The 15,622-nt window shown below is 35.5% G+C and overlaps 1 protein-coding gene across 4 annotated transcripts in view; it reads left to right on the forward strand.

Moving 5' to 3' along the window:
- Window positions 1-15,622, forward strand: part of PRKG2 (protein kinase cGMP-dependent 2) — a 127,474-nt gene that overhangs the window by 93,389 nt on the left and 18,463 nt on the right. For all 4 annotated transcript variants that reach the window (XM_035293447.3, XM_017970467.4, XM_035293448.3 and 1 more), the window contains one exon: window positions 14,690-14,853. In XM_035293447.3, the coding sequence (XP_035149338.1) occupies window positions 14,690-14,853 (164 nt within the window). The remainder of the gene's footprint in view (window positions 1-14,689; window positions 14,854-15,622) is intronic.

Below are 15,622 nucleotides of genomic sequence, written 5' to 3' on the forward strand. Positions count from 1 at the left end.
TAGTCAGTTTTTCATAGAGTGAAACATATACATAGTCTGTGACAAGAAATTCCACTTTTTAGGTATTTATTCAGGAAAACTGAAGTCATATCTTCAAATATCTTGGCCACAAGTTCTATAACGACTTTATTCCCAATAGCCCCCAAATTGGAAACAGCCAAAATACCCATCATCAACTGAATGTATAAACATATAGCAATGGAATGCTGCTCACCAATAAAAGGGAACAACATGAATGCATTTTTTAAACTGACAAGCAAAGGAAGCCACACACAGAAGAGAACCTTCTTCATGATTCCATGTATCGAAGTTCTAGAGCAGGTGGCAGAAATCAATACGATGGTTATCTCTGGGAAAAACATTTGACTGGAAAGGAGCATGAGGGAATTTTTTGAAATAATGGGAATGCTTACATCTTGACAGTACAGTGACTGTGGCTACATCAGTATAATATGCATTAAAATTCAATGAACAGTACACAAAATCAATAACTTTTATTGCTTATAAATCAGTTTTAAAAACTGTAGCATAAAGGTTAAATAGCAGATGATTGACCCAAAAAAGAACACAATCTGTTAACTGAAAGATAAATTTAAGTAATTTACAGAGAATAGAGACATGAAAACATGGAACCCAAGAACGAGAAATTAAAAGAGTTGGAGAACAGAGTGTCAAAATCATATAGAGAATGAGGGAAAAGCAATATTTAAGAAATAAAAAATGAAATTTTTTCAGAAATTAAAAAAGATGCCAATCATCAAGTAAAGGGACCCCAGCAAATCTAAACTGGGATAAACAAGTTCCTATTTTGCATAACAAATCACTCCAAAATATAATGGCTTGAAACAACAATAATCATTTATGGTCTCAGGTTTCTGTGAGTAAGGAATTTGGAAGTGATTTTGCTTGAGATCTCTCAGGAAGTTATAGTCAGGTGCTATCGGGGGCTGCAGTCACTGGGAGGCTCACAGACCCATTAGACTAGAGGAATTGAGTCCAAGGTGACTCCCTCATTTGCTGCAAGCTAATGCTGGCTGTTAATTGGGTGCCTTAATTTTTCTCCAGGTGGGCCTCTTCCTGGGACTGGTTGAATGTTCTCAGGGCATGGCAGCTGGCTTCCCTCAAAATGAGTCATTCAAGAGAAAATGAAAAAGCTACAAAGCTTTTGGAAGACCTGCTCTTGAAAGTCACACAATAGCACTTCCAATGTATTCTTTTGACTACACAGGGCCTGCTATTATTCATTGTGGGATGAGGCACGTCAGAGTACCAAAAGGATATCATGGATGTTAGCTCATGTAGTAGTGAAAGTACAAAATGAAAACAAAGATAAAGTCTTAAAAGCTATCCCAAGGAGAAAAGATAGTTTACATATAAAGGAATAAAAATTGTGCTTTCAGTTGACATCTCAACAGCAACAATTGAAGCTAAAATACAGTAGAATTTAAAGTTCTGAAAAAAAGTAAATGAAGAACTTGTATTATATGTCCAGGAAAACTGTCTTTCAGGAAGGGTTAAAGACATTTTCAGAAAAAGATAAAGGATGTTTACTTCTAAATACAAAGGATATGCTAAAGGGAGAAAAAAAAAGATCCCTAATGAAGGATCTGATATGCCACAAAAAGTGGTGACCATAAATAAATAGTAAACATATTAACTTTTTAAAGATTATGGCATAAAGTAATAATTGTCATTCCCATATGTAGTATTAAAATTAAAAACATGTGAAATAACCGAACATGCAAACTGAGAGTAGGTATAATTGGAATTAAAATAAAGGATAGAATTTTTTTGAGAAAATATTATTATTATTATTATTATTTTTTTTAGAGACGGAGTTTCGCTCTTGTTACCTAGGCTGGAGTGCAATGGCGCAATCTCGGCTCACCGCAGCCTCCGCCTCCTGGGTTCAGGCAATTCTCCTGCCTCAGCCTCCCGAGTAGCTGGGATTATAGGCATGCGCCACCATGCCCAGCTAATTTTTTTTTTGTATCTTTAGTAGAGACGGGGTTTCACCATGTTGACCAGGATGGTCTCGATCTCATGACCTCGTGATTCACCCGCCTCGGCCTCCCAAAGTTCTGGGATTACAGGCTTGAGCCACCGCGCCCGGCCCAAAAATATTACTTTTTTAAAAAGCTGTAAAAGAGAAACAGAAAATCTAAAAAATAATCAAAGAGAAAGCATAAATTAAGAATATAGAAAAAAAATACAGTATATGTAAGTGGATTTTACTTAACTCTCCATGTAAAAAACAATTATCAAATACATTTAAAAAATAAAAATCACCTATGTGATGTTTACAAGAGATATGCTTAAAATATGAGGATGCACACAGGTTGAAATTAAAAGGGTGGGATTCCTGGAGATAAGTGGGGTTACCACATGATCATGAAAGACCAATTTCACCAAAGTGATATAAAAATAATAATCTTTTATTTACCCAATGAAATGCTTCAAAAATAAAAATAAAAGAAACTCAGCAAATAAGAACATAAGAGCAATTGCATAAATTTTAATATATGGTCCTCAGAAATTGGTAGAACATTTAGATCCCAAATCACTAAAGCTTTAGAAGATGTATACAACACAAATAATACACTTCATCTAATGGGCTTGTATAATATTGTTCCCTGTAGGTGGAGAATACACATTAACAAAATGTGATCATATACTGGGACATAAGGGAAGTTTCATCAGGTAGAAAAGATGGGAACTGATTGGGTCAGCAGCCCAGCAAAGCTGTTTTAGCTGAGGTTCTTGAGCAGACTACAGTGGGACGGAGGCTGGAAAAGGTGGACTGGGGTGGGTGTTCCCTGTAGCAGTACAACAGGACTTCCATCTGGGTGATGGACTCTGTGGGCAGTCCAGTTTTGGATACAATGTCTTATAAGAGTGACTTTGGTCTCATTCTACAAATTCTGATAATTGGCACTTTTATCCTACTTCATTAATTCTTGGCAATATCTGTGACAGTTTAGATACCTAAGGAAGGCAAGTAAGGGAAAGTTTGCTTGTCTGTTTGTTTTTCAGCAGAGGAAACACCAGGGAAATTCAGAAAAAAAGACCTAAATAAGAGGAGAAAAGTCTGGAGTTTGGAAGTGTGTCTTGGAAGACTGTAATGGTGTGTCCTTTCTTAATAATTACAGATGATGAGTTTGTGTTGAGGGATTAGGACCTCATTCTACTCTTAATCCTTACTCATGATTGAGATTGTCAGCCTGATTTTTTTCTAAAATGAATTTCTCCTGGGTTCAAGCTGTTTTCACCAGAAAACACACTAAGTGGAAATTAAAGAACTAAAGGATCATGAAAACTCTCACATCATTATATCTTACCTGCGCATCACAGAATTTCCTATATCTTACTTCACTTTTCAGGCCAAGAAGAACTGATGAAGGCAAAAGTGGTTAAGAACCTTTCTTCTGGTTGTAGTGAATGAATCAATAACAATATTAAGATGTAGGGCAATACTTAAAGAATTTAAAGGAAAACCCACTTTGTTCTCAACCTACGGAGCATTTATATAATATCTAGCCTTTTTGCAATTTTTCAGGAGAAAACTTGGTTTTACTCTAACAAATAATAATCCAATAAATCTCAGCTGCTGCTCATCAATAAATGTCCCATATGAGTGTATTGTTAACTCAGGTGAAGTAATACACCTCAGCTAAAATTCGGAGCCTGCCTACATGCTTTTGCACAGGATGTGTTAACAGAGCAATTTAATCTTATACAGAGTATAAGAAAATATAATACAAGACATATTAAATGTTGATATCATTGCCTGACTCTTGATCACCTATCTGTCTCTCTATGCTGATAGCCCTGTAATGGCAAACTATGCTAGGGTGTTTACTGCTGAACTTAGCATGTTGCTTAGCATATAAGAATGAATGAAACCAAAAGTTATTTGAAAAGATCAACAAAAGCAGTAAGTCTCTATCCAGATTAACTAAGAAAAAAAGAGAGAAAGAGTGAAGACATAAATTACTTCATTCTGAAGTAATTTTTATTCAATATTATATGAGCTACGAAATGAAAGTGGACACATGGATTTCATAGATTTCATGGATATGGATTCTACGTATTCCATGGATATTAAAATGATAAGAATACTATGAACAGCTGTGTCTACAAATTTGATAACTTAGATGAAATGGACTAATTCCTTGAAAGACACAATCTGTCAAAAGTCACACAAGAGGAATAGACAATTCAAATAGGCCTACATCTCTTAAAGAAGTTAAATCAGTAATTAATAACCTTCTGGAGCACAAAGAACGAGGCTCAGATAGGTTTAGAGGTGAATTCTAGCCAACATTTAAGGAAAAAATAATACTGATTCTCTACCATGTCTTTCAGAAGATAAAGCAGAGGGAATACTCCATAACTGATTCTATGAGGCCATCATTAATACCAAAAGCAGACATAGACATTCTAGGAAAAGAAAACTACAGTCCAATATCTCCCATGAATATAGATGCAGAAGCTTCCAGGAAAATATTAACAAATAGAATATGTATAAAAAAGATTATATACCACAACCAAGTAAAATTTATTCTAGGTATTCAAGACTGGTTCAATATTTGAAAATCAGTGAATGCAATCCATTACATCACAGGTTGACAAAAAAAGAAGAATCAAATTATTATATAATAAATGCAGAAAAGCCATTTAACAAAATCCAACACTCATCCATAATAAAACTCTCAGTAAACTGTTAACAGAGCAGAACTTTCTCAACATGATAAGAATGTCTACAAAAAGCCTACAGCTCACGTCATCATACTTAATGATGAGAAACTAGAAACTTTTCCACTAAGATCACAAACAAGGCAAGGGTGTCTCCTCTTACCAATCCTTTTCAGTATCACACTGGAAGTCCTAGTTAATGCAGCAAGACAGGGAAATACAGGGTATAAGGATTTGGAAGGAAGAAATAAAAGTGCTTTCTCACAGATGTTGTGATTGTCTATGTAGGAAATCTTACAGAATCAGCAACAAAACATCTCATGGAACTAAAAGGCACTTATAGCAAGGTTGCAGGATACAAGGCTAACATGCAAAAATCAATCACTTTTCTGTATACTAGAAATGAACGAGTAGAATTTGAAATTAAAAACACTATACCATTTACATTAGTACTCACTAAAATAAAATGTTTATAACAAAATATACATAAGATCTATGTGAAGAAAACAACAAAAATTTGATGAAAGAAATGTAAAAAAAGTAAAATAAATGGGGAGTATTCCATATTTATGGATTGAAAGACTCAGTATTGTTAAAAGAAAAACTTCAGTCAAATTAAATTTAAAAGAATTAAATTGATCAATGAATAATTCATGAATCAGGCAGCCCCAGAATCACAGCAGATTCAGGGAGTGTCCAGGGGTGCCTCATGGTCAGAATAAGTTGTTAGACAAAAAAGGAAAGTAACATATGGAAATCAGAAGTAAGATACAGATACAGCTGGGGATTGGCTACAGGTTGGTGTTTTCCTTATTTGAACACCGTTTGAACACTCAGCAGTGTATGAGTGGTTGAAGTATGGCTGCTGGGATTGGCCAAGACTCAGCTATTGTTACGGGTGCATACTCCAAAGTTAAGTTTTCAATCTTGTCTACCTACTTGGTTAGGTTGCAGTTTGTCCACAAGGACTCAAATATAGAAGTGTGGAGTCCTTCTCAGGCCATATTTAGTTCACTTTGACAGTATCCTTAATATGTCATTTCTTCCCAACTTGATCTGTTAATTCAATTTAATTTCTATCAAACTCTCAGCAAGATATTTTGTGTATAGTGATAAATGAATTCTAAGTTTATATGTGGAAGCAAGAGACCTAGAGTAGCTCATATAATGTTGAAGGAGAACAAAGCTGGAGGACTGACATTTCCCAATGTCAAGACATACTATAGAGCTACCATACTGAAGACAGTGTGGAATTGACAAAAGGAAAGACAAATAGATCAATGGAACAGAATATAGAGCTCAGAAATAGATTCATGGAAACATAGTCAATTGATGCTTGACAGATAAGAAAAGGCAATACATGGAGCAAAGATGGGTTTTTCAACAAATACTGCTGGAACAATTATACATCCAGATGCAAAAAAGGTAAATCTAGTTACAGAACCTGTATGCTTCATGAACATTAACTCAAAATGGATCAAAGACCTAAATGTATAGTAAAAAACTATAAAACATTTAGAAGACAACATAGGAGGAAATCTAGAGGACTTTGGATATGGCAATTACTTTTCAGATTCAACACCAAAGGCATGATCCATGAGAGAAACAATTGATAAACTGGACTTCATTACAATCAAAAGCTTCTTGGCTGGGCCCAGTGGCAGAGATCTGTAATCCCAGCACTTTGAGAAGCCAAGATGGGTGGACCACTTGAGCTCAGGAGTTTGAGAATAGCCTGAGCAACATGGTGAAACCCCATCTCTACAAAAATCACAAAAAAGTAGTGGGCATGGTGGCTCACACCTGTAATTTCAGTTACTTGGTAGGCTGAGGTAGGAGGATTGACTGAGCCCAGGAGGAGGAGGCTGCATTGAGCAGAGATCACACCACCGCACTCCAGCCTGGGTGACAGAGTGAGACCCTGTCTCAAAACAAATAAAAAAAAAACCTAACACTTCTGTTCTGTGAAACACTGTTTAGAGGATGAGAAGGCAAGCCACTGGCTGGGAGAAAATATTGGTAAAAAACATACTTGATAAAGGATTGTTATAAAAGTATATAAAGAATGCTTTAAATCATAAGAAAGCAAACAACATGATTAAATAATGGGCAAAAGACCCGAAGAGACATCTCACCACAGAAGATATACAAGTTTCAAATAAGCATATGAAACATGTTCAAAATCATAAGTCTTTAGGGAATTGCAAATTGAAGCAACGAGATACCACTCCACACCTTTTAGAGTGGCTAAATTCTAGAATCCTGGCAACACCAAATGTTGATGGGAATACAAATGGTACAGCCACTTTGGCAGGCAGTTTGAAGGTTTCTTGCATAACTGAACATACCTTTACCATGTGATCCAACAATCATGTTTCTTGATATTTATGGAAAGCAGTTGAAAATTTCTGTTTACACAAAAAACTATACACGGAAGTTCATAGCAGCTTTAATCATAACTGCCAAAACTTGGAAGCAGCCACAGTATCCTTCAGTAGGTGAATGGATAAACAGTGCTAAATCCAGACAATGGAGTATTTTTTTCAGTGCTAAAAAGAAATGAGTTATCAAGCCATGAAAAGCCATGGAAAAACGAAATGCATATTATTAAGTGAAGGAAGCCAATCTAAAAAACGGTTACATACTTTAACAACTAAATTACATTTTGTAAAAGGCAAAACTATTGGAGATAGCAAAAGATTAGTGGTTGCTGGGGTTTGGGGCAGGGGGAATAAATGAATAGGCTGGACACAGAGGATTTTTTGGACAGTAAAAATACTCTGTATGATACTGTAACAGTGGAAACATGTCATTAAACATTTGTCCAAATCCATAAAATATGCAAAACCAAGAGTGAATTCTTATGTAACAGGTGGACTTCGGGTGTTTATGATGTGTTAATATAGGATCATCAGTGGTAACAACTGTTTCACTCTGGTGAGGGATGTTGATAATGGGGAAAACTACTTACATATGGGAGCAGGAATTACACAGGAAATCTCTGTATCATTCTGTTTTACTGATTGCTCTAAAAAAATGAAGTCTTAAAATTTTTTTAAATGTTATTAAATTGCCACTTTACCAGATTAAATGAGAAAAACAATTATATAACTACCTTAATGGATACTGAGAAAAATGTTAACATATTTCTACACTCAGTTATGAAAAAATATCTTAGCAAACTGTGAAGAACAATAATTTTATTAATCTAATGAACAATATCATACAAAATGTAGGGCAAACACTGTACATAATGTGAAGAATTAGAAGTGTACCATTGACTCTCAAAAGTCAGTGGTATAAGCACTTCTATTCACTATTTTACGGGAATCCCAATGCAGCAAACTATGAATAAAATTAAAAGATGGATTGGAAAGTGAACAATAAAACCTTCCAGGTGATATGATTAAATCTATGCAAAATCCAGAATATAACAAGAGGCTGGGCACAGTGCCTGTAATCTCAGCACTTTGAGACACCGAGGTGGGAGGATTGCTTGAGTTTAGGAGTTTGAGACCAGCCTGGGCAACGTGAAACCCCATCTTTACAAAAAATATAAAAATTTGCTGGGTGCAGTAGTGTGCACCTGTAGTTTTGCTTACTTGGGAGGCTGAGGTGGGAGGATTGCTTGAGCCCAGGAGTTGAGGTTGCAGTGAGCCAAAATCATCCCACTGCCCTCCAGCCTGGGTGACACATTGAAACCCTGTCTCAAAAAAAAAAAAAAAAAAAAAAAAAGAACGAAAAGAAAAGTAACAACAGGGTAAATAAATAACATACGGAATGGGAGAAAATTTTCGCAAACTTGGCATCTGACAAAAGTCTAATATCCAGAATCTATAAGAAATTTAAACAAATTTACAAGAAAAAACAACCCCATTTAAAAATCGAAAAGGGGTGTGAACAGACATTTCTCAAAAGAAGACATACATGTGGCCAACAAGCATACAAAAAAAAAACAATGCTCAACATCACTAGTCATTGGAGAAGTGCAAATAAAAACCACAGTAAGATACTAATCTCACACAAGTCATAATGGCTAACAAAATAAAAAAAATGACAGATACTGGAAAGGTTGCAGAGAAAAGGGAACACTTACACTGCTGAAGGAATTGTAAATTAGTTCAGTTATTGTGGAAAGCAGTGTGGTGATTTCTCAGAACTTAAAATTACTATACAACCCAACAGTCTCATTATTGGGTATATGCCCAAAGGTATATAAATCATTCTACTATAAAGACATATGCACACATATGTTCATTACAGCACTATTCACAATAACAAAAACATGGAATCAACCTAAATCCCCATCAACAGTAAAGAAAATGTTGTACATATACAACAAGAAATACTACTCTGCCATAAAAAATAATGAAATCATGTCCTCTGTTGCAACATGGTTGGAGCTGGAGACCGTTATTCTAAGAGAACTAACACAGGAACAGAAAACCAAACACTGCATGTTCTCACTTATTAGTGGAAGCTAAACATTGAGTACATATGGACACAAAGAAGGGATAATAGACATCAGGACCTACTTAAGGGTGGAAGATAGCAGGAGGGAGAGGATCAAAAAACTACCTATCAAATACTATGCTTATCACCTGGGTGATGAGATAATCTGTACACAGAACCCCTGTGACACACAATTTGCTTATATAATAAACCTGCATATATGCCCATGGAACTAAAATAAAAGTTAGAAAAAAACAAGAATCAAGTAGAGAGTTTAGTATGGTTGTGGGAATAAGATTAATAATACAGTAACTTAGTGTATTTTTAAATACCAGAAACATAGTTGATACATAGGAATAAAAATGCCACTTACAAAAAGCATGATAATATGTATCTAGAGCTAACTCTAATAAAAGTGTATAAAAGCTTTATTGAGAATCATAAAGAAGTATGGAAAGATGTTTAAAAGACCTAAATTAATAGGTAATATGGCTTTTTCTCTCTTCTGGGTACAGAGCTAGACAATATATCTCAGCCTTCTTTCTAGTTAGTTGTGACCTTGTGGCATAGTTCCAGATAATGAAATGTGAACAAAAGTGACGTTCACCACTATCAGACCTGAACTATAAAAATTGTTTGCAGCTGATCTTTATGCGTTCTTTCTGGCTTGTTACTGAACATAGCCAGTTGGAAGTTGACAGAGCCGTAAGGTGGAAGAAGCCTGCACTTCTGAATCACTCTTCAGCTACAGACTAAATACACTTCCAATGGAAATTCTAGCAGAGCTTTCTGTAAACTCGGCATTCTGATTCTAAAACTTATGTAGAATAACCAAGGGCCAAAAATAGCCAAGAATTTCTGATGATAAACAAGGAGAACACTGTGGGAATAAATTGCTCCCTTAGATATGAGAACTAATTATAATGCTGTAGCTCAAACTAATTATTAGTGGAGGAAAGGCAAGTTAAAACCATAGTGATTTTATACTCACAGGTGGCAAAAACTAAAAAGTTTATATTACTAAATGATGGTGAAAATGTAGAGCAGTCAGAACTCTTATACAAAGGGGTGACAATGTCGTACAATCTCTGGAAAATAATTTGCCAATATCTAGTAAAGTTGAAGAAACCATGTCTTTGACCCAGCATTTTTACTCTTGTGTACATTTCTACTACATAACGTAGAAAGTTATGTTACTAGAAGCATTTTTGCAATAATATACAATTGGAAATAACACACATGTACGTCAACAGCAAAATGGACCAAAAAAAACATGCTGTGTTAATCCAATGGTGTTAAAATACAGCCGTAAAAATAAATGGACTATATACAGTCTGGATTAAATTGACAATATAATTTTTCAGTAAAAAAGACTATTTGCCCAAGATCAAATATGTTAAGATTTACCTAAAATTAAACAAAAAAGAAAAAAATTTAAATATATAAAGATGTTAGATTTGTAGCTAAATGAGAAATCAATGCAAACAGTGATGAACACATAAGTCAGGGTAGTGGGATCTTTGGGCAATGAGCAAGAGGGTACTGTGGAAGGAACACAGAGGCTTCTGTGGTTGGTTCTGTGTAGTTATTAAACTGGTGGTATGTGTAGGGGTGTTTTTATTCTCATGCTTTATAATTTGTTTATATGTCATTTATATGTATCAATTATTTTCTAAATTGAAAATTAAAAATAATCACTAACTTGAACTATATTTTTATTGCCAGACCATTATTAGCCAGATTATTATTAGCTATACTTGACAGTTAAGCTTTTCCTACCAATGTGCTTAACACATGCTGTGGCTTCTCACTTAAACACCTTCTACTTCCTCATCAATTTATATAATAAGAAGCGCCCCTTTGGAACATGGATACAGACGAGTATCCATGACCTTGCTAAACCTCATTATGTCTTACTGAAACTGACATTAATGATTATCTCTTCATTCCATTTTTTTTCACGAAACACAGGTTGAACATCTATCTATGTTGTAAATGCTGTAGAGGTACAAAATGTATAGGATGAATTGCCTTTTCAAAGGAGCTAGATTTATTCACAACTTGACACTGCTGCTATCAGGGATGCAATTAGGAATATAAAAAGTGTTACAGAGCCTCATAGAAGAAAGGAATTGGTTCTGTAAATTCAAGTAAGACTTCAAAGAAATGGTGGCATATGAGATGAGCCTCAGAAAATATACCCAGTTTGTCCTTGGGTATGCAAGAGTTCCCTTCATCTCGCCCACCTTCTACTAAATACTCTTAGGTATTTCAGCTGAATTTGTACACCAAACATAAAGAATGGGCCATTACTTGGAAAGACTCATTCATCCCATATCTTAGCCTCTTTCACTTTCACTTCCACTCAATCGAAACCATCCATTGTTGCCTCTTTTAGTGGATGGATGTTAGTAGCAGAAAGACATTACATCAACTTTGGTTGTTGGTGGACAGGATAAACGGATTTCATTTTACCCTTGTGTAGACTTGGATAAAAGAAGTACACTAAAATTGCCACGTAAATATTTTTTTGGAATGGTATGTCACCATGAGTCATCTGGTTTAATTACACTGGTCATTTTGTGTCCATTTTTATGTGACCAAGAGAACTAATGTCTGACAAATTTGCTGACCCAGAGAGCAACTTCTGGGAAAGAGTTCATATTTATTGGATACCAGTTCCAGCAAGCCACAATGCAGTTTTTTCTATTTCTGAATGATGCAATCATCACTGCAGATTTAGAATCATTTAAAAACCTTCTAGTTTATTAAAATCTTTGGAGATGATGGTTTCAGCACGATGTAAGCCATCATTAATAATGAGAATTTAATAGAGACAAGGTCAAACCTGTGTATAGCTCCCTCAGATAGTCTTCTTGAAACCTCTACTAGTTTTGCTAGTAGAGTTTGAAAAAAAAGTGGGGGGTGTCTATTTTCGTGTCTCCTAGATAGATCCCTTTAAAATATGTCAGACCATGCCATGCCCCTTCTGTTAATCTTACTGTGATTTCTTAGAGAAGAAAAAAAATCTGAAGTTGTTTCTGTGGTTTACAAACCCACAATGCTCTCACTCTTGCCTCTCTTCCCCTCATCCATTTTTGCCCAGTCATGCTGGTCTTCTTGCCAGTTCTTGAACCTACCATGCATAATTCCATCTCAGGCCTTTGCATGGCTCTTCTTTGCATGACTGCTGCTCAGATACTTACAGAGCTCTCTTTCTTATATCACTGAGATTTCTACTCAAATTTGTTCAAATGCTACCTCCTCAGTGAATCTTTTTGGTATATCGTGGTACTCGATAAATAGTCATTGAATGAATACAGAAACTTAACCTTTCTGTTGTCTAGAAGAGCTGGGGTGAAAAAAAATGACTGAGGCTTTCTGGTGGTATCCATGGTGGTACAAGACAGACATAGCATGATTTTTGTAGAAAATACACAGAATGTGATGTGGAAGATTTGGGGCCTTCTGTATTAGGCACGTGTTTTGGATAGGTCTGAGTGTCAGTTTCCTCTGACAAAATGGATTAGATCAATGTTGATATGATCAAAGGAGATAAAGAAAGTGATACATTTACATAAATCTTACAATTTTAATGTAACTATTGCCTTCTCTTTGGGCCAATATTCAAATACTGCAAAAGCGAACCCAGCAATTGCAATGGAAATACACCGCTTTTAGAGCTAGAGAAATTCTCCTACATAGCTAGCAAGCTTCCAGTGATCCTTACTAGAAAAACTTAAATGTAATTTTTTAAAAATGAGTCCAAAGGCTGTTATAAACAAACAAAATAGAATATTTTCATATATATGTGCATGCAAATGCAGTTATAAACATCACTTTTTTGCCTTTTGAATTTTGGTCTTTATAAAATTAGCTAGGATTTTCATATTGGTTCTTTCTCTGGGGAGTATGTTGCTATGCTAATCTCAGCTGGTTACAAATTTTAATTTTGTAATATCCCCAGCCACCTAGTAGATATAATCACTGTGAGTCATTCTGTGTGGATGAAAAAATCAACAAACGCCCACTTCAAATTAGATTGTTTAAATTTCTTTTTTTCCCAGTACGAAAATCCTTTCTGTTGTGTGATAAATACTAAAAGTAACCAGTAAAATGGTAAATTTCTAAGGGGCTTATTTAGGGTAAATGAAGATTTTAAATATCAATATTTGAAAGAATAAATAGGGGCTGGATTTTATAGTTCACTGACTCCTATTTTTTTAGGTGAGAGCTTATTTTGATATGTAAACTTTGTTTATCTTTCAGCCAAGATTGTTGCTGTATTATTGAGAGAGTCTATGTGAAATGTTCATGTTGAAGCCCAGGAACAATTTGTGTGACTATTTATTTGAGGAAAGTGGAGGACAGTTTTATTAAAATAATATCTGTACATGCTGGAGATGAAAATTATGTGCTAAATACCCCTGTGAAAGGAAACCAACTGTTTGTTTTGCAGGGAGGGATTTCAGTCATATACACTGCCTCAATTCAATGAGAGGCCCTTCTGTAGCTCCCATTTTTTTTCTGTCTATTCTGTGCATGGAGTTCTTTGAATAGGGCCTCAGAGAAGAGGAAAGGTCTATTTTGCCAAAACGGAAGAGGATGGCACTGATTCATTACCCTGGGAGAGTTCCTAATCCTCAGTCAGGGCTAAGCTTGGATGTCACCTCCCAATAACATCTTCCCAAACCATCGTCTCCCTAATAGTTCTCAACATGCATGTTTTTTGCACTCTAAGTTTATACTTTGTTTAATTATATCACATGACATGACATAATACTAATCATGTATGTGCACATTTTGCTAACATACTGAATGTCTGAGTTAACTCTGTATTTGTAAGCCTAGCACAAAGCCTGACCTTGACTGGGTGCGAAATGTATGTTTTCAGAATAAATAAGTTAATGTAGATGCTACTCATCCCTTGCCTTCCTGAGAGAGGCAAAAAGTGTATAGAGCTCAGACAAAGATGGCATGAGATTACCCTGGCTTTGCTTTGGACTGCCAAAATATGTAGGGTGCAGACATTGCGTATAATGGTTTTTAAAGAATTTTAAGCCCTTCTTCTTAGCAATAGTCCATTTCTCAAACCCTCGATTTTGTTATTGTTTTTACATTCATGATGGAGCTTTACTTACACAGATGTCCATCACTTCTTCCTTGTCTCTTCTTCCCAAAGAATACCACTGTTGAATTAAACATGTGTTTATTCCTGCTTGCCCTGAGCCTCAAAGGTGTTGTTATGGCTCCCCTTTGCTAAGCCATTCCTCTTATCCTCTAGGGGTCCTGGGCAGAAGGGTGTGTGCATGGAACATTCCCTAGCACAACTAGATACACATCTGACCCTGCAAAGGAATACATGAGATGGTTTCTCTCTCTCTCTCTCTCTCTCTCTCTCTCTGTGTGTGTGTGTGTGTGTGTGTGTGTGTGTAAAAGGAAGGGTTGAGTGTAGAAAGCAGATTTCAGAGGTAAGATGGAGACTTAAAGATGAGCTTGAGTTTTATAGTTTCTGTAAAATTTCTTTGCTGTTCTTTACCAGGTTGACTTCGGATTTGCAAAGAAAATAGGGTCTGGACAGAAAACATGGACATTCTGTGGAACTCCAGAATATGTAGCTCCTGAAGTCATTCTCAATAAAGGACATGACTTCAGTGTGGATTTCTGGTCACTTGGAATTCTAGTGTATGAACTCCTAACGGGCAAGTATGTACCTTCAAGTTTTGTGCAGCTGCCTCTTCCAAGAAATGCAAAAATAACCTTACTAATGATAAAGTGTATATGCTTTAAGAGCATAACATTTTGAAAATGTTTTTGATTACATATGTTACCTTTTTCTCATGACATTTTTTCACATACAGTGAACTTGCTGGTTTATAACACAAAGATTCCAGAAGGCAAAGGAAAGGAATATAGAATTGCTGTGGTTTACCTAGCATGACAAGACTTACTACTGCAGATAACAAATTAAGTACGAAGGCTTTAATAATTCAGCATAAGAATAAGAGAAGGGATGAAAGTTGTGGGCTGTGTTATTTCCTCTTTTTTTGTGAAAGGGAGAAAACAGCAATCTTAGTTTAGTTAAATCCATTGATCAATTAAACTAAATTTATCCATCTTCCCAACATATCATTAACCAGAAATGCTAGAGCAAAGCCCCATTTCAGGATTTAAATTTTAATCCTCTCACAGCTGCTTTCTAGAGGTGCTAATGAACAAAGACAAGACACTGAAGGGGTTTTAGCAGTGAAAATTGAATTGTCATTCCCAAAGAGATTAAAGGACTGTATTAATGAATCCTGGATCTCAAATATTTAACATATATACACACATTACACACCTGTGCACACATACATACACAGGCTATATGTGATATTACCTCACATTTGTAAAGTACTTTACATTTTACAAAGCCCTTACATGTATATTATAGAGTTTAGTTTTCACAAACTTGTGTGGAAGATAAGTTAGGAAT

This window comes from Callithrix jacchus, chromosome 3 (genome assembly GCF_049354715.1).
Source record: "Callithrix jacchus isolate 240 chromosome 3, calJac240_pri, whole genome shotgun sequence".
NCBI classification, from domain to species: Eukaryota; Metazoa; Chordata; class Mammalia; order Primates; family Cebidae; genus Callithrix; species Callithrix jacchus.